The 19,844-nt window shown below is 35.1% G+C and overlaps 1 protein-coding gene across 4 annotated transcripts in view; it reads right to left on the reverse strand.

Annotated features, from left to right (window-relative positions):
• Positions 1-19,844, reverse strand: part of hec (calcitonin receptor hector) — a 141,063-nt gene that overhangs the window by 31,452 nt on the left and 89,767 nt on the right. For all 4 annotated transcript variants that reach the window (XM_073972269.1, XM_073972268.1, XM_073972270.1 and 1 more), the window contains exon 2: positions 4,320-4,474. In XM_073972269.1, the coding sequence (XP_073828370.1) occupies positions 4,320-4,458 (139 nt within the window). In that variant the 5' untranslated portion in view covers positions 4,459-4,474. The remainder of the gene's footprint in view (positions 1-4,319; positions 4,475-19,844) is intronic.

A 19,844-nucleotide genomic window follows, 5' to 3' on the forward strand; every position in this document is an offset into this window, starting at 1 on the left:
TTAAAATTAACATATTCTAATTATATTAATTAAAACGAGCTCGAGGTCTTGATGTTGTTGTTTTTATTTATTTATTATTTTATTCAATATTTCGTCTTTCTTCGAAAGACATCATCAGGATAAATAATATTTAAAGCTATTACAACAATAACAATATTTTTGCAAAGCGTCGATCTAGTGCCGCTGCCATCTGTTTCGTGACGAAACAGATGGCAGCGGCACTAGATCGACGCTTTGCAAAAATATTGTTATTGTTGTAATAGCTTTAAATATTATTTATCCTGATGATGTCTTTCGAAGAAAGACGAAATATTGAATAAAATAATAAATAAATAAAAACAACAACATCAAGACCTCGAGCTCGTTTTAATTAATATAATTAGAATATTTAAAATAAAGGTCGAAGTAAATAATCAAAAATCGTAAAATTAAAATTAACAAATATATACATACCCTGCCAGCATTTGGAAGTGACTCACTCACTCCCTCGCCTAGGAAGTCACTCCGGAGACACGCTAAGGAAGATCGTTGGTGAATTACACAAACAATTTCTATTGCCTTCTTGTGATTACCTTTTACCGCGTGTGGCGACACTTCGGAGCGACTTCCGAGTGACTTCCAAGGCGATTGTTTACATTTATTAAATGATTCAACACATTGAACAAATATAGAATATTTTCTAAGTGATTATTATATGAGACGGTGGTGCAGTGGTAAGCGTACTCGCTTTGCACTCTGAAGGTCCGGGTTCGCTTCCCAAGTCAGGCAACAAAACTTCACATTTTTAAAATGACAAAATTAATGTAGGCGTAATTTCCAAAGAATAATTTCTCTACCAGAGCGCACTTAAAAATAGAAATAAAAAAATTAAAAAATAAGTAAAATTAAAAGAATAAAAAAATTTAAATATAAATAAATCGAAAAAAATAAAAAAAAATATTTTTCTTTTAATTCCAAGAACTATCGCGGAAACGATCTTCCAGAAGTGTCCCTGGAGTGACCTCCAAGACGACACGCCGGCGTGGTTCATTTCTTCACAACGGAGGGCACTCCAGGGTGCCTTCCGCGACTATCGCCGCGACTGTTTTCATCGCCCTGGGCGACACGCCTAAGTCACTTCCGCGATAGTTTTTGCTTGCAGGGTATATCCATTAGAGTTGTGTCGTTCATGAACGAACCGGCTCAAAGGAACGATTCCGTGAAAAGAACGAACGGATCCGTACCCAGCTCATTCTTTTATATCGTTCATTTAGATCCATGATGGCCAAGACATTGTTGCTGCTTACAAAATTAGCAGCATTGGTTTTGCACACAAAATCTACACACACGCTGCGTTAGCCCAAGCAACACAAATTTGCACACAAAACAATCAATGTACATATCGTTCTTTTGATTCATTCGTTCATTTGGTTCTTTTTGTTTCTTTCGTTCATATCAAAACCACACCACCACGTTCATTAACAACAACCCAGCAAACCAAAATCGGCAAAAACATCAGAGACCGAAAGTCATATAGCGTGGTTGACGTGTTCTCTGACCGAAATTCGGATGAAAATCGGATGTTTTAGCCGACTTTCGGACCGAATTCGGTCCGAACTCTGATGAACTATCGTATAAATTTCTGATTTATTTACCGACTTTCGGACAGCTATCGGTCCGAATTCGGAAGTAAAATCTTATGAAATTCGAAAGTGTTTTAGTTAAGAAATATCCAAATCCTATAAAAGTTTATCTACTATAAACATATTAAAGGTTTTAATATCATCTTATGCTGTGTTAAATGCTGAAAAAAACTGTGGAGAACAACAAATTCGTCAACACGATCTGTGGAAATACATGTCTTCACATGCAAAAAATGTTCATACACATAAAAGTGTTAAGAAACTTAACTTTGGCCATATACAAATATAAAACATAGTGTTGAAGTTTGATGAAAAAATCTTTACTTTCATTAACTTCACAAAAATAAAGAAATATGTATGCAACCGATCACTATGAATAACATTTAAACACTATCATGCATCAACACGCATAACAAAAATAAACCAAATTTGTTCTCCGATGAAGAAATTAAAACCCGAGCACTCAATTTTTCGTTCGTACTGCATCAATGTCGGCACATCAACAATTACACATTTACAATGTGCGAGCGAAACATGTACAATTCTTTTCTCTCTGCTTATTTACACTTAATTTTGCCAAAGCAGCACAAGAAAAAATAGAAAAATTTCCTTCAGAGAGGGAGAGAGAGGACAGGAAAAAGTTCGTCAGACTAGTCGGACAGAGTTCGGACCGAAGTCGGTCAGACGCCTCGGAAAAAACTTCCAACTTTGAGCAGACGCGTCGGACGTCCGACATTGTGTTTGCTGGGAACGTACCCATTAGCACACAAACAAGCAAGTAACACAAATGTTCGTGAACGAACATTTTCAAAAGAACGATTCGGTGAAAAGAACCACGGAGTCATATGCAGCAGAGAACGAAAGACTTCAAAAGAAAATAATACAGTCAAATGTATTGTTGAACGATAAAGAGCCAACGAACGAGGTGAATAACCCGGATCTTTTTGGTGAACGGAATGAAAAAGATCGATCCGCTCAATGAACGAGATTGCCCAACACTAATATCCATCTGTCATATCATGTGAACATTATATTACAGAAATATGAAATGTTAATATTTTTTCTATTTCAAGGAATAAATGACACTTTCAATGGAAGCAAAATCAATTAAATTAATAACTTTTAAATTTGTTGTTCTTTTTGTTGAAATATAATAAGATCTTAAGAAAATCTAAAATGTTATTGAATTGGATTAAATACAAATATTGTTGAAATTATAAATGTTTTAATTCCGTCGTAAACCTATGTTTTTGGGTAGGTTTACGACGTTTTCGACGTATGTATTATACGTCGGAAATGTATGTCATATACGTCACAGTTTCCGACAGGCCATCTCTGCTTATGCCCCTGTAGTTAGAGCATACAGTCGTATCTCCACCTCAACGCCCAACCCTAGTTTTTATCATCCTTATGGGTGAATGCGTGGCACATGTTAGCTCACTACCTTAAACATATGATAAGGGCAGGTTTTGCCATGTTAAATCCGGTCAGGGCAGTTGTTCGGTATCTTTCATCCCCTGCGTCACCCGTTTGAGTAACTTATTATCCTTAGTTGACAAACCTTCAATGGAACAAGCTACTGTTGTTGGTTTAAATTTGAAACATTTGAATTCTACAAAAGGAGGATTTTTTATATCCATTGGACAGTGATTTGAATCCAATGTATTGTTCTAGAAACAAGCTGAAATTCCAAAAAGCATTGCAGTATTTAGCAATATTACTATATCAATAGTTTGCTCATTGGAATGCTAGGTCTAGATGCAAATCAGTCTCATCTACGTATTTATAGGTTTTATACTAAGTAGCATCAATAAAAATGCCTCTTTCGTAATACGTTTATTTCATCGAGAAACAGAACAAGAATATCATACCTAATAAACAGATTTTAATTACACTGTGCAACGAAATTCAAGATTGTCGTTGTGATTGGACACTATAAATGTCAATAATTTCTTTGGTGACCTATGGTGAAATTTGACGAAGAATATTTTTGTCTTTGATGTCATTCCCTCTAAAATTATGTTTTGTTGGACAATTTTTAATAAACTCAGATGAAGTCCGACTTTAACCCTAAATCGCGTTTTTCATTTTAAAGATTACTGGCGATTAGGTAAGATTTACAGATTTAGTGTATTCTGAGACCTATAGTAAAATTTTATGATGAACAATTTTGTAGAATATTTGGATTTGATATGATCACATTTTAAAGGAGTTTTTGAAAGATTTGTAAAAAAGGACCAAGCTAAAATTTTCAACAAAAATATTCCCCACATCCATCTCTGTAAAGTTGCCAAAGACACTATATACCTAAAATGCAAGTTTCCAAGATATCTTAACTCGAAAATTTCGAAAAAAAAAACTGGAAATGGGCAAAATTTGCCCCGCCTACATTGGTTACTTTCCAATGTAAACTTTAAAAACGCCGATACACGTGTCTCATATTTTTAGCTCTACTTTCATAATCTACTCAGTTTTCCTAGTATTTTTTTGTCGCACATTGTTAATAGCCGCATGTACTACTAAATATGCAGGCCTCTGATACATAGTGATTAGTCTCTACCGCTTCGACATTCTCTCTTCCACATATAAAACTCTATATTTATTTTGGGAAATTAAGCACTTTTTAAATTTATATGTACTAAATTTTAAAACTATGTAGTTAATATAAGAAAGCGTTATTTGTGCATTAATAATTACCTGTACTGATGTATGTCTCATTAATCTGTTGCGACTGATTTTTGTACTTCACCATGCAATCCACAAACAGATGAGACAAGAATTCCTTCAAATTGGCCTCGCGCCTCGGCCGGTGTAAATGACTTAAGATAAAATCCATTTTGTTAATTTAATATCTGAAAATAAACAAAAAAAATAGATATTAAATGAATATGAAATAAAAGCTAATTTTGTTCGGCGAGAATAGACACATAGATTTACTAAATTCTTTGCCTATTGAGATTAGATTTATAGATAGCAGGCCATAAAATGAAGCAGCATTGACAATATTTTGGAAATCGTGAAAGAAAGATATTTAAATACACTGTTCTTTGAAGACAAAAACCTTTGGTTTATTTGGGTCACTTAGTCTTTTGATTTTATAACGGCAAATGTATTATTCTTTTATTTAAGGGGAGAACAAGCAATTAATTTTTTAAATCGGTTAAAAATGGCAATGTTTTAAGGTTGAAAACGCATTAAAAACAAAAAATGGTTTTGATCGGGCTCTAGGTTGCTTAGAAGACAAACTAATTATTTTTTTTTTTTTGTTGTGTTTTAACTTATTGGTTAAAAGACGATATTTGTATGATGAAACCAACATTGCGTATGATACATGTTAAATGGAAAAACCATAATATGCATCATACGCAACATTAGTTCCAACGTTAAAAGTATAATTTTTTCCTGAAGTTCGTAATAAGGATTAATAGGGACAACATTCCTGAAATAAAGTGTTTTGAAATTTACTCAAGTTGCTTCTTAATATTATGCGACATAAACCGTCTAACGCTTGTTCACGCAATTATTCATAAATAAATTCCCCACCCAACTTCCAGTTTTCCATGATTAAAACGCCGTTAGGTATTCCAATTAAAACAAAATTCGCAAGTATTTATGAATTTTTATATAAACCGGCCAAATTTTACATCATCACATAATTATTTTCAGATTGTAATAAACTTCTTGCATTCAGAGAGTTTAACAAGCAACACGATGAACAAACAGCTCCTATACAAAAAAAAAACATTTTGTATAGCAATAAACAGTAGCATACTTTCAGGCATGACAAAACTTTGTCATTCTTTAGCTACTGTCATACTTTTGTAGATATTTTTGCTTAACAAAGTTAAAAGAGAAAATACAAAAATATCCTGATAATTTGCATAATATTTCTCATAAATGGTTGTCACAGAAGTTCCTCTTAAATATGCAAATTTAATTTCACCAGCTTAGGTATTACATTTTGCAGAATATATTAGTTGAATTAAGCGCGAAAGGGATTATTTGTTTGTTGTTAAATAAAATTGCCCCTGAGGAAAAAACTTAAGGACTTTAAGAATTTTAGTTGGAATTAACAAAAATTCAAACAAATGTAGAGGCATTCATTAGGGAAATGAAAAGTATTTTTATATAAAAATTTCTCATTAGCACTTCCAAAATTATTAATTTAACAGACTTGTGCAATTGGAATTGGAACTTTAATATTAAATATTTGAATTCCACTTCAAAGAACAACCAAATTAATGAAACTTGGGTAATCCACAAACCAAAGAAAATTAAAAAAAAAACGAAAACAATCATTGAAATACTAACAATAAACCAGTAATTCTTCATTTAAAAATTTACCTTTGTTAAAGATTTTTTGTTATTTTCATTTCGCTTTATGTTCTTTTTTTTGTTTTTTTTTTTTGAGTACCAACAAAGACAAACAAATTCATTGCATAAAGGTTCTTTTAATTGGTTGTATATACAATGAGATGTTGATACACTGCAATATAGTTCCAGTGAAACTCGGCATAAGCCAAAATAATGAGGTAGCAGGAGCCAATTGGAGTACAAGCCGATTTGTTTAAGTTCAGAGGCAGCACTATAATAAAATGAATACACAGAAAAAAACATCTGTTTTCCAACTGTAGAAGAATATGTCACCTATCTTCAAATATAAGATATGGTTAAACCAAATTATTGAACCGTTGTCAACTTCTACATCGTACATCAAATTTTATTTAAGTACTGTTCGTATCAATTTAGTTCGATTTTCACCCTTACACATCAACAGCGTGCCACATTTTTGAGATATTTTAATTAAGGACTTTCTGTCCTCAGAAGGTAAAACATTCTTGTAACCAAATAAACCCAAGACTAAGTTTAGTACCATGGTACCAAATTTGGTACTTTTCGTACACCTGGGTATAACCTTAAAAAATTACCTTTTTATATCTACCATTTATATCAACCGCGAATCTCAACTTGTAGAGCTGGAACTACAAGTTCTCCCAAACCAAATGATAGTAATTTACATATAAATACATAAGCAGAAATTTCCGAAACTCCTCCTAAAATTTCAAAAATTCCTGCTAAACCAAATTATATCAAATTCTGTACCATTTAGTACATTTCATAGTATGCATTCGCAAAACCATCTCCATATCTTAACTTCACATACCAACAGTGGCTCTAAGAACAAATTTTAGAATTCCAGCTCTGTTCCTACACCCGATACAACATTTAGTAAGCGGTCTAAATGTTGTATCGGGTGTACTTTATGGTACATATTTCTTAAAACACGTCCATATACCAACCTTACACACTAACACTCACTCTAACTCCAAAAAATAAAGATTCCAGCTCTGTCCCTACACCCAACAGCAAATTGACTACCATTTAGTAAGTTTCGTATATTTATGGTACGTATTTCGACAACCAAATATCTCAATCCTACACTGATATTACTACAAAATAATAACAGTAATCTTAATTCCAACTCTCAGGATTTCAGCTATATGCGTCTATCTAACACCAAATTGCACCAAACTTAGTACCATTTAGTACTCTTCGTAGCCATAAGTACGATTTTTAAAAACTACGTCAATCTATCACTTTAACAGTAATCTTAATTCCAAATTTCAGGATTCCTGCTCTATCTGTTCGCTCAGATCCAAAAATTAGTACTACAAAATTTAGTACTTTTCGTATCCATTAATACGAATTTCCAAAACTACCTCAATACCTCACTCCAACGGTAATCTTTATTCCAAATTTCAGGATTGCAGCCATATTGGTGCACCCAAATCCAAATTGTACCATATTAGGTACCATTTTGCACTTTTCGTACCCATATGTACGAATTTTCAAAAATGTCCTCAATCCTACACTCCAACAGTAATATTAATTCAAAATTTTTAGAATTGCAACTCTATCCGTTCACCCAAATTCAAATTGTACCATATTTAGTATCATTTAGTACCTTTCGTACCCATAAGTACGAATTTTCCAAAACTGCCTCAATCCTACACTCCAAAAGTAATCTTAATTCCAAATTTCACCCTATTCATTCTCCCAAATTATACTGTACCAAATTTAGTACTTTTCGTATCAATAAGTACGAATTTCCACAATCATACACTCCAACAGTTATCTTAATTCCAAATTTCCGAGTTCCAGCTCTATCCGTTCACCAAAATCAAAATTGCGCCAAATTTAATACTTTCCGTACCCATAAGTACGAATTTCCAAAACTACCTCAATCATTCACTCCAAAAGTAATCTTAATTCCAAATTTCAGGATTCCAGCTCTAACCATTTTAGTACTTTTCGTACCCTTCCAGTTCGAATTTCAAAAAACCAGCCTTATCTCTCACCCCTAGACACCAACAGCAACCTACACTCAAAATTTCAAGCTTCTAGCTTCAACCGTTTCGTCTGGGCGAGTTCTGTCAGTCACTCACACAGTAATCACTAATATTCCGGTCAAAATAGACATTGAAATAGCAAAAATTCCCACAAAGCTGAATTTTGGTGGAGAGCTAGGGTTTGCCATTAGAAGCAACGTCCTAAAAGTCCCCATCGATCCCATGTGTGCAAAAAAACTTATTCGGGGTCAAAGGTCAAAATTTAAGGGTTTTTAGGTTTTCGGACTTATTTTTTGAAAACGGTTGATCGAATCAAAAAGTGATTAAAGTAAATATTGTAGACAGAAAAATTATCTACAAGTTTGACCCTTACAATTTTTTTCTTAGAAGGAACCATTCTTGAGATATAGCTGTTCTAAAAAACACATGATTTTTATGCACCTATAAGGGAAATATGCACATATTCAGACGAACCGGCTAAAATAAGCGAAGTAATCGGGTCTGTCCCCCAAAAAATATATATTTTCTTGAAGAGCGAAATTATAGCTATTTTCTAAAAAAAAATTCCAACAAAATTGGAGTGTGTTTAGTAGAGTTATTCAATGTTAGAGTCATTTTATGCAAAAATAGCCCATTTAACCCACATGTATAATCGAAAGCCCAACGGGAACGACCCCAACGAAAACTCTCCGATTTTTTTCAAGTTTTGTCCGAAGGTAGGGTTTGTTGCGCTGATGACGGAAATGTATAATTTTCAACGGTTGCGGATCCGGTTCGCCGGTTATTCGACCAGAAAGGCCAAATTTAAAAACCGGGTTAGACCCGGTTCTACTAAACCGATTACTGTAAAGTGGATATCGTTTTAAAGCTTACGGAAGTATCTAACACATAGTGTCGTTACTTTAACCGGTTCGCCTCATAATGTACTTACGCGGCTAATTTTTTATTTGACCTTTAGATCGAGATATCTCGAAAATGGTAAGTCTTTTTTAAGAATCATAAAGACCAATCTTGTAGACAATTATTGAATCTACACCTTTTACTTTAGCGGGCTTTTGCTAAATATTACCGTTTTTGATAAAAATTAAAAAAACTGAATAATGCCTCCAAAAATGACCTTTGACCCCGAATAACTTGTTTTGCACACATGGGATCGATGGGGACTTTTAGGACGTTGCTTTTAATGGCCAGCCCTAGCTCTCCACAAAAATTCAGCTTTGTGGGAATTTTTGCTATTTCCCCCTTATACGCATGTCTATTTTGACCGGACTATAAGCTCTTTTATATACTAAGAAGATAACAAACATACTTTTGAACGCCTAGTTCAAACGGTATTTCGTGCATTGTGTTAATACCCAGCACAAAAGTCATTACTAAGTAATGACTTTATTCAGTAAAATTTCCCAGTAGTAACTACTAACAAATATACCGTAAAAGTCATTATTTTTACATGGGGATGTCATAGGGCGGAAGTACTTCCTTAAATATGTTTTTTAAGTACATACTTAACCACATACCGGCAGTCGAAAAGAAGCTAAAAAGCATAGTTCTATTTTTAGAAAAAATTGAGGTGAAATTATATACAAATTCAACAATACACATTTTTTGTTTTTTTTCTCTTTCATTCGATACATGCTAGTTTCGAACACACGAACTTCTGATTTGTAGTCAAACACACTACACACTAGGCCACTCGCTCGAACAGCAAGGGTTGGTTTAACTCATCCATGTACATCAACATGTTTTTGTAATTTTGTAAACAAAAAACACACATGCCGACGCTGAGCTTTGAACACACAACTCTAGAATTTGTAGTCGGACACACTAGCTCTGTGCCACCATACTCATTACTTAGTAAGTAAGTAGTAAGGATGTAACTAGTTATGTGTTAACTGTTATATATGTACTGTGTGATAATGCGGAGGGTAATGAGTACTCATTACCTGGTAATGCAGAAAGTAATGACATGTGCCTACCAAATTTTTGCTGGGTAGAGACGGTTTTCATAAAAGAAGTGCTCAGTACGTAGCCTATTAATTAACACCTAAATGTTTGATGAGGAGCTCACAAAAAATCCCCTGTCTTTATAATATGGAAACACAGTAGGTTCCGCGCTATAGGAAAGCATGGCTGAATGCTAACGGACGCGTCCACGGGTTGCGGATACACTGGATAGCTGCGCAGACAGCTCAGCGAGAGTCTCAGGGACCAATCACCTGAAATTTTATCGATTTTCCAAATGTCTACAATAATTGCAATAACAACACGCCTTATATTGACGAACTTTGGCGTACGTAAGAGGACACGAATATCAACTTAGGACGATAGAACACTAAGCGATTCTACAAGGCTTGCACAGGTTGCAACCCAAATGGAAATCTTTGACATCGGAGTTCTAGGCATAAGTGAAATGCGATGGACCAAAAATTGGGAGTTCATAACACCAAACGGAAGTCTAGACAAAGATGAAAGACGGGGAAATATAGTCGGCGTTATATACTCAAAAGGAAATAAAAGCGCATTAAAACTTGGGATAGCGATCAGAGATTGGATCATGACGACACGCCTTAATACTGCAGTGATTGTACAATGCTATGCCCCAACAGAAGATGTGTGACAAGAAAGAAATCGCTTAAAAATATAACCACTCAACAATCCCAATATACTACCTACATAGATATCAAGACGTAGTAAAACAACTGAAACGTTCAGCACGTACCGACAAAAAAAAAACATCTAGAAGAAATATCATGGTCGCGGCGGTTCTGGAAACCAAGTTCAACAATAACTGGAGCTTACAGCGTTGTGATGGTTACTACGTACTAAGAAAGGATCGCACGGGAAGTGGAGGTGGGGGATTAGCTTCTCTATTGGACCAATCTGTTCAATACAGACCCATCTCGCTTGAGCCTGGCCTGGAAAGTATAGGCTGAATGAATATATCCCGCCTATAAAAAGCTATACTCCTGGTTATAGGCCCACCATTAGCCCGCTTTTGGAAGGTTATAACGGTCTGGTCGTGGGGGACTTTAATGCCCATCATGAGTTGTGGCATTTGGTCCTCGGAAACGACCACAATGTTATAGAATTGCTGAGAATGGCTGACCAGATTAATAGTTTTACGTTTTGCACGGTCAATGACGATGCCCCTACCAGAATTAGCGGAGAGTGTCACAGTTCGCCAGACATAACCATCGTGTCACCTGGTCTGACAAATGACATCACCAGACCATCTACCTATAATTGTTTCCACCAGCAGGCCGCCCGATTTCATCACTGAACGCCGCACTTTCATCTATCATGGGAAAGCTAATTGACCGAGTTTCAGAGCGTTCACTAATCTCCGCTTCAGAGATCTGTCCCTGCTGATGTTTGCTAGCAGAAATGACGTGCCGAGACATTAACGCTGCTGTGGCCGATCGCCTACCTACTGATCGAATAATCAAAGTGAGACCAACTTCCCAGCAGAGGCGACGGGATTTGCAAACGAGCGTGATGAGTTCGTCGTGCCAACCCCCGTGACCCCAGAGTCAGGGACCTGACACTAAGCGGAAGAAGATGTTAAATCATCTGAAGAATTGCAACATTGGAGCCTGTGTAAATGAATTTTGGCCAACGGTTAAGTCACTTTCGAACGAAAGTTATTTTAATTGACACTAAATTCACGACCTCGGCGCTCTCTTCACCACATGGACGCACAGGCGAGAGCATAGTTGAATGTAATGGTAGCAGAATTCCGACCAAAAACAAACACGCGTATGTCACAGCTATCTGCTGAGATGTTGGAACAAGGTCCTCAAGTCTCTAGGCGGCAGCACTTGAGGTGCAGATAAAGAAACCTTGTTGACCACATATTCAAATGTTTGGAAACTCATTTTTTGCTATTTTTCGTGGTTCTTAAGGGGTTATAGCCACTTATTGAGCGCCAAAAAAACCAATTTTATGATTTTTTTACAAGAATTCAATCAAACATTTTTAGAAGATATATTTCATCTGTATTAAATGGGATGAGAGCACGTCAAAAGTCTACCTTGTGATCATATCTACTTCCCAATGGAAAGGAGTACACGTAAAGCGAGTGTGAAGAGAAATTGGCACACTTTACACAGACCAAAACATGACGTAGACTTCATGAATTAGCGTTAATAGAAGCCTTTAAAAAGATGAGCAGCGAGCAAATGTATAAAATTTATTTTTTAAGGTTGCGGTATTTTAATTTATTTATTTTATTTTTTTAAATAAAATTTGTGTGAAAAAATAAATGAACATAATTTTATTATTTAATACTAGGGGACCCGGCGAACTTCGTCTCGCAGTTTGTTAGGTACAGAAGTTTATGGCTTTGGTTCAAACCTATAATACTATTATTGCTATCACCTTGTTCAATGGCAAATATTTCTTTGTTTTTAACTGTTTAGGACGATCTTTGAAGCAGATGCACATTAGACAATTGTACTTTCGACAATTGTCAGTGTAACGAAGAGAGAAGGTACTGAGAGGCAAAGTGTTTCTATTTTCCTCGACTCTCTCTTCTATAAACTGACAATAGCCGCGAAAAAAATTAGGCTACTCTAAATCGGGACTAAGATATATTTTTTAAGTAAATAACACGTTTTGCGATGTAAATAAAAATATTTGGTAGCGCAGTTGAAGCAAAATAATATCATAACGCCCTACTCGTTTCATAATCGATGGTTTTCTGCAATTCTTGTTTCCACCAGTGAACACGATATTTCACTAAAGCAATTGAATATGAATTTGAATTTAATGCTGAATATATTGCTTATTTCAATTTGCGTTTTAATCAATTAACCCATTTTATCCTGTTTACCCATTTTGAACCGATCGTTATCAGGTAACCACCTTCGTCTGTTTTTATACCCTCCACCATAGTATGGAGGGTATATTTAGTTTGTTTTTCTGTTTGTAACACATCGAACTAATCATTTGCACATATATTCTTGATCAGGACAAAATTCTAAGACGATCTAGCCATGACCGTCTGTCTGTCCGTCTGTTGTAATCACTCTAGCGTTCGCAATAATTAAGCTAGAGCGCTATATTTTTGTACCCGAGCGTCTTTTTTTCCATAGGCAGGTCAAGTTCGAAGATGGGTTATATCGGAACACTTTTTGGTATAGCCCCCATATAACGCTACCTCCCGATTTTCGGTATTTTTGGGGATTTTAACTACATTTTTTGACCGAACTACCTGTAATTTCACGTTTGGGGTTCCCAGTGGTCACAAAACATTTTCACCAAAAACCGTCAACAGGGGTCCATGTTTTGGTATAGCCTCCATATAACGGTACCTCCCAATTATCGGTATTTTGAGGATATTAGCTAAAATTTTGAACCGAACTACCTGTAATTTGACAGTTGAGGTTCCTAGTAATCACAAAACATCTCCACCTAAAACTGTCAACATAGGTCCATGTTTTGGTAGAGCCCCTATATAACGGTACCTTCCGATTTTCTGTATTTTGTGGATTTTAATTACATTTCTTGACCGAACTATCTGTAATTTCAGGTTTGGGGTTCCCAGTGGTTTCCAAAGTATATCCACTAAAAACAGTCAAGGTCCATGTTGTGGTATACCCCTCAAATAGCGGTACCTCCCGATTTTTGGTATTTTAGCTAAAATTTTTGATCGAACTACCTGTAATTTGACCGTTGAGGTTTCTAGTAATCACAAAATATCGCCACCAAAAACTGTCAACATAGGTCCATGTTTAGGTATAGCCCCGTATATAACTGTACCTCCCGATTTTCACTTTGATATATAGTTCCTTACCGATTGAATACATTTTTTATGTTTTTTACCTTGTTTAGGTATCAGAGGTCACAAAATATCTTCGTCTAAAATTGTGGACAGGAAAGAATATAATTATTCCGTTTTAGTTCAGAATATTTTATGTTGGAGGGTATAAAAAGTTCGGCCCGGCCGAACTTAACGCTTTTTTACTTATTTTTTCTGACTTCTCTATTTAATGTGATCTCCCGAATTCTACTTGCACTGCAAATTCGGTATTAGATGCAATGGCTCTGGTAACATGGACAGAGCTATTCTATTAGTTGCCGTTCTTTGTGTGTTTCGGATGCTTGAAGTCTTGTCACACTAACACGTGACTGTTGTCGATTACTGGGTCACCCTATATTTAATTTCGACGTAAATAACATAGTCAAATTAATATCACAAACTAATTAACGTACCAATGTACATATGTATGTATTTGGCCGTTTGTAATTGCCTTCCAGCTCTGCGGGAACTAAATTGATTGATTTCATACTCCTTTTACAGTTTTTTCGTATCATGACAGAATCTAAACAGTATCAAAATATATCTGGTACAGCTTAAATATTATACGGCATACATCGGAAGTTTATCTTTCGAAGATGTTTTTACCTACGGTTTAAAAGTATACATATATGCCAAAACTTCACTTCCAAAGAAATTACCTCGGAGCTTCAATTTCAATTAACCCACCAATTTTGGATTTGTACCTTTTTTCTCAAAACTGTGGAAACCACTTTTGGCATTATCATCTTAGTCTTTTCAATCGGTATCTGACCGAAACCACCACTAATCTTTACAAACTCTAAGCTAAGCCCCATTAACCATTTTTCGCTGTTAATTTCCTAAAAAGACGCTTGAAAATAAATGAAAATCGATTTGATTGTGAATAAAACATTCTATACAACTTAAAAAATTGACAAAACAGAGGCGTACAATGGACCCTCGCAGTAGGTGCAAATACAATTTTCGCCAAAAACTGTCCAAATAAGTGCCAAGATTTACTCCAAACGCGAAGCTCGATAGAAATTTGTGGAAAAATTGACTTAATTGAAAAAATATTTTGGCAAATTTTCGCGATTTTTTTAGGATTTATCCTTTTCTGCCATGAGACCATTCCGAATTGGTGCGAATTGTCAAAATCTGTTCAGCCGTTCTTGAGTTATAAGCGTAGTAACTAACATCATCCTTTTTTATATATCGTCACCATAAATGCCCGAAGGCGTAACCGACATGAAAATCGAAATTCGTTTTTTGACGTAATCTGATAAATAAACCTAAAATACATGCTCTGGCAAAATTTATAGTTTCTACGTTCAAAAACAACGATTCTATTCAAGAAATGGCATTTCTGAAAATGGGATAATATTGCAGATTTTGTTGTAATGGAGGATCTCAAAACTAAGCAATTCAGCGGTTTTGGTTTCACTACTAATTCCCCTTCGTATATGATCGATAATATCCCATGTACTCGCCTTAATAAGATTAGTATTCAATAAAACAGTTTTTAATTTTATACCGTTTTTTGCTTCTCCTGTAAAGTTTTGATTTTGTGGGTTACGTCTTTGGGCATTTATGGTGACGCTATATAGATAGAGCATTTATCAATTTGTGGCAAAACAAAAAAGGCCAAAGGCCAACATAAATTATAGGATTGTATGCTTAATGCTGGAGAAAAAAAACAAAAAAAAAAACAAGTTAATGTTGATACAACTTAAAGCAACATATGTACTTTAGGTTTATGATTTTTTGAACTTTATTGTCAAACTTTATTTCCTTTAGCAAGAGTGAATGAACTTTTGCATATTAATGACTAATATAAATTTTAAATATTCTATTTAAGTATTAACAGAAGGTCACGCACAAACCACTTTGAAAAAAATTTTTGAAAAATACTATGAAATGAAAAAAATTGTCAAAAAATTATTTCCTGTTGCACGAATTGAGGCCCTTTTACCTATTATTGACTATAATGATTATTATTCCATTTAAATTAATTTAAATTTTAAATTTAATTAAAAGATCCCACACAAACCACTTTAAATTGGTATGAGTTATGAAGTAAAATTATATATGATATAAAATTATATACAGTGCGGCTCAAAACACTGAGATTACTATATCAATATTTTTATATTTCTGAGGATATTTATGGATGGAAATGCACAAATTTTTGTATGTTGATTATTATTTAAAGATTTAAAAAATTATTTGTAATTATTGCACTTATTTAACAAAACTATAAAAAAACCATGCTTGGACTCACATTTGGACACATTATTAAAGAAACCAGTGAACTTAATAAATTAATATATCCCACGTGAGTCCCAGCATGTGCTCTAAGGATAACAGTTAGAGGCCAGATTTTATTCGATATATAATAGTCTAAAGTTAATTTTAGAGTCCCGGAACCTACTAAAAAATTATATCACTTTATCAGATAAAAACAGAAAAATATTTAACATAAATTACTAGTTATGTGTGGCTATATATACTTTTAGTGGCGGTATCATGCCAAAATACCCTATTATACGGTAATACTGGTGTGTGTATATGGTGGGATTTCGACATGTTCTATGACCGGTTAGTTCTTAAATCTAATAAATATCTCTACTTCATGCTTCCTCAATTTCTGCCCATAAAAACACATTCACTTTTGATTAAAAACAATCGTATGTCATTTAATACAAAACACTCGTCAAAAGTAAAGTGATAGATATTTGAACCACATTGTATATGTTATGAGCAGGCTAAAATATGTGTTCTTTCGTTATTTCGCACATTTTTGTAACATAAGCGTTAACAGCCCAATAATCATCTTTAAATCTTTAACAAGTAAGAAAGGTGTTAAGTTCGGCCCGGTTGTTATACCCTCCACCACGAGTTGTATAAAAGTAAAATGGAACAATTAGTTTCCTTTCGTTTATGAAGAAGACTAAACACCAAATTTCAGTAATTTCGGTAAAACAAAGTGGCTAAACTTCAAAATAGCGAAATTCGGAGGTACCGTTCTATGGGGGCTATACCAAAATGTCGATCTGCACCGACAAATTTGTGGTGGAAGGTTTTTAGACTCCGAAAAGTCTAAATACAAAATTTCCGATATTTCGGTAAGATATTGTGGCTAAAACATTCAAAATACCGAAAATCAAGAGGTACGCTTCTATGAAGACGTGGACCTATACTGATAGTTCTCTTCTGAACTATTTTATAACCCCATGGAAAACAAAATAACAAATTTCATTAATTTTGGCGGGATATTGACGTCACAACCATCAGAATTACGAAAATCGGGAGGTATCGTTCTATGCGGGCTATATGAAGGCGTGGACCTATACCGACAAAATTCAGGTAGAAAGTTTAGCATCCCCAAAGAAGACAGCACACGAAATTTTAGCCATTTCGGTGGGACAATAAGGCCACAACCTTCAAAATAGCGAATATTGGGAGGTACCGTTCTTAAGGGTCTATATGAAGGTGTGGAACAACACCAACAAAATTCTGGGGGAAAGTTGTGTACCACCAACGAAGACTAAATACCAAATTTCAGCAATTTCGGTGTAAAAATGACGCTAAAACCTTCAAAATACTGAAAATCGAATGGTACCGTTCTATGGGCGCTATATCAAAATGTGGACCGATATAGTCCAAACATCCTAGGAGTTATAGAAATTTCAGTACCAAATTGCAAAACTCTATCTTTAAAATTGCGAGCTGTATCTTGATTTCAACAAACCGACATACGGTCATCGTTATATCGACTAAAAATTTTACCCTGATCAAGAATATATCGTCACAATAAATGCCGGAAGACGTAACCCACAAAAATAAAACTTTACAGGAGAAACAAAAAACGTTATAAAATTAAAAACTGTTTTATAGAATATTACTCTTATGAAGGCGAGTATATGGGATATTATCGATCATATACGAAGGGGAATTAGTAGTGACACCAAAACCGCTGAAGTGCTTAGTTTTGAGATACTCCATTACAACAAAATCGGCAATATTATCCCATTTTCCGAAATGCCATTTCTTGAATAGCATCGTTGTTTTTGAACGTAGAAGCTTGAAATTTTGCCAGAGAATGTATTTTAGCTTTATGTATCAGATTCCACCAAAACACGAATTTCGATTTTCATGTCGGTTACGTCTTCCGGCATTTACGGTGACGATATACACTTTATAGGGTCTCCGATAAATATTTCGATGTGTTACAAACGGAATGAATATAATTATACCCTCCTATAATGGTGGAGGGTATAATTAAATTTGTCCATTTTTCACACAAAAAATGTGGTCAATTTCACCAGCCAAGTACTATCCAATCATCATTCAAAATTTAGTTATAGCCCAAAACAAGTATATGCACAGATCCCTGTATATATTAGACTACAACTACAGTCGAACCTCTCTATAAAGTTCTTCTCTATAACGAATTTTTCTCTATAACGAATAAAAATTGAAAACATAACTTTTTCCCACACATTTTACCTTTTTATAAAGGGTTTTATTTAGCTCACCCCGTTTGTTTTATTATTTATTCTTGGGTCAAATTTAGTAATTCAAATTTCACCCTCTTCCTGTCAACCGATTAATCTGAAATTTTGTATACACTTTGGATTTTGGTGACAATACAATTATGTTTATTCATTATCATTATAAATTCAAGATGGCCGCCGCTACAAAATGGCGGATAATTTATGTTTTATTAATCCCATAAATATGGGTATCAAATGAAAGGGCTCAACAAGCAGAATACAATATACCATAAACAAGTAAAAAAGTATCAGTCGGCTTTGCCGACAGAGATATAGCCTCAGCCTGTGTATATTGAAACAATTTTTCCCAAAAAACGGATGTATTTAGGGAGTTTTAAAAATTTTGGGCGTTTGAACTGACAAAAATGTTGATTAGGATTTAATATCAAAAGTTTTGCGGAGGAGATACTAAAAAGAATGGATCTCCAGCCACTACATATGGTACCATAGGGGTTTTTTAGAACTTCAGGGATGTTTGCTCAAGAAGTATGAACTTGCCCCTGAAACAACTTTTACCATCGCAATTGAGGCAGCAATGCAAGTTGCTTCAACAAAAATCAAAGTGATTCGAAAGCAGGTCTTAAAGTGAACATGTATCCGAAATTTTGAGTGGGAGGTACCGGATGGAGTGGACAAATATAGTCCATATTTGAACCTGATCTATATCTGGTAGATATATTAGGATGTGTAAAGTATGGACCAATTCGGCCACTCTCTTCAAGAGTTATCGTACGCACAATTTTTCCGAACATTTTTGAACTTTTGTGGGGGAGGTACCTGAAGGAGTGGACCGATATGGCTTATCTTCGAACTTAAACTATGTTTGGACAAAATATTACTAAGGCCAAACTTTGGACCGAATCGGCAGACCTGTTCGAGAGTTATTTTGCCCTCCAACCTCCTCACACGGTGTCATAGGGGTTTTTTGCAACTTTCAGGCTATTTTATCAGGAAGTATGGACTTGCCCCTGATGAAACTTATACCGTCTTATGGAGGGCAGTAAATACAAGTTGCTAAAGCAAAAATCAAAGCGATTCGAGAGATGTTCCTAAACTGAACTTTTCCAAAATTTTGTGTGGGAGGTACCCGACGGAGTGGACCGATTGAGTCCATATTAAAACCTGATCTAAGTCTGGTACACGCTCCACGATGGGCAAAGTATGGACCAAATCGGTTACACCCTTCAATAGTTATCGTGCGTACAAACTTTCCGAACATTTTCGAACTTTTGTGGGGGAGGTACCGGAAGGAGTGGACCGATATAGCTCATCTTCGAACTTAAACTAAGTTTGGACAAAATATTACGAAAGCCAAAATTTGAACCGAATCGGTTCATCCCTTCGAGAGTTATCGTGCGCTCCAGCCAGCCAGACAGACAGACAGACAGACAGACGGACGGACATTGCTCAATCGACTCCAAATTGTCTGAAACACATTTCGTCCAAACATACTTGGGGTCTAAAACCATTATTTCGATGAGGCACATTTTGCCCGTATGAAAGTGTATATACCCTTCATAGCCTAAAGGCTGAGGGT

The sequence above is a fragment of the Musca autumnalis genome, unplaced genomic scaffold, assembly GCF_047663935.1.
Source record: "Musca autumnalis isolate F117 unplaced genomic scaffold, ASM4766393v1 scaffold_3, whole genome shotgun sequence".
Classification (NCBI taxonomy): domain Eukaryota; kingdom Metazoa; phylum Arthropoda; class Insecta; order Diptera; family Muscidae; genus Musca; species Musca autumnalis.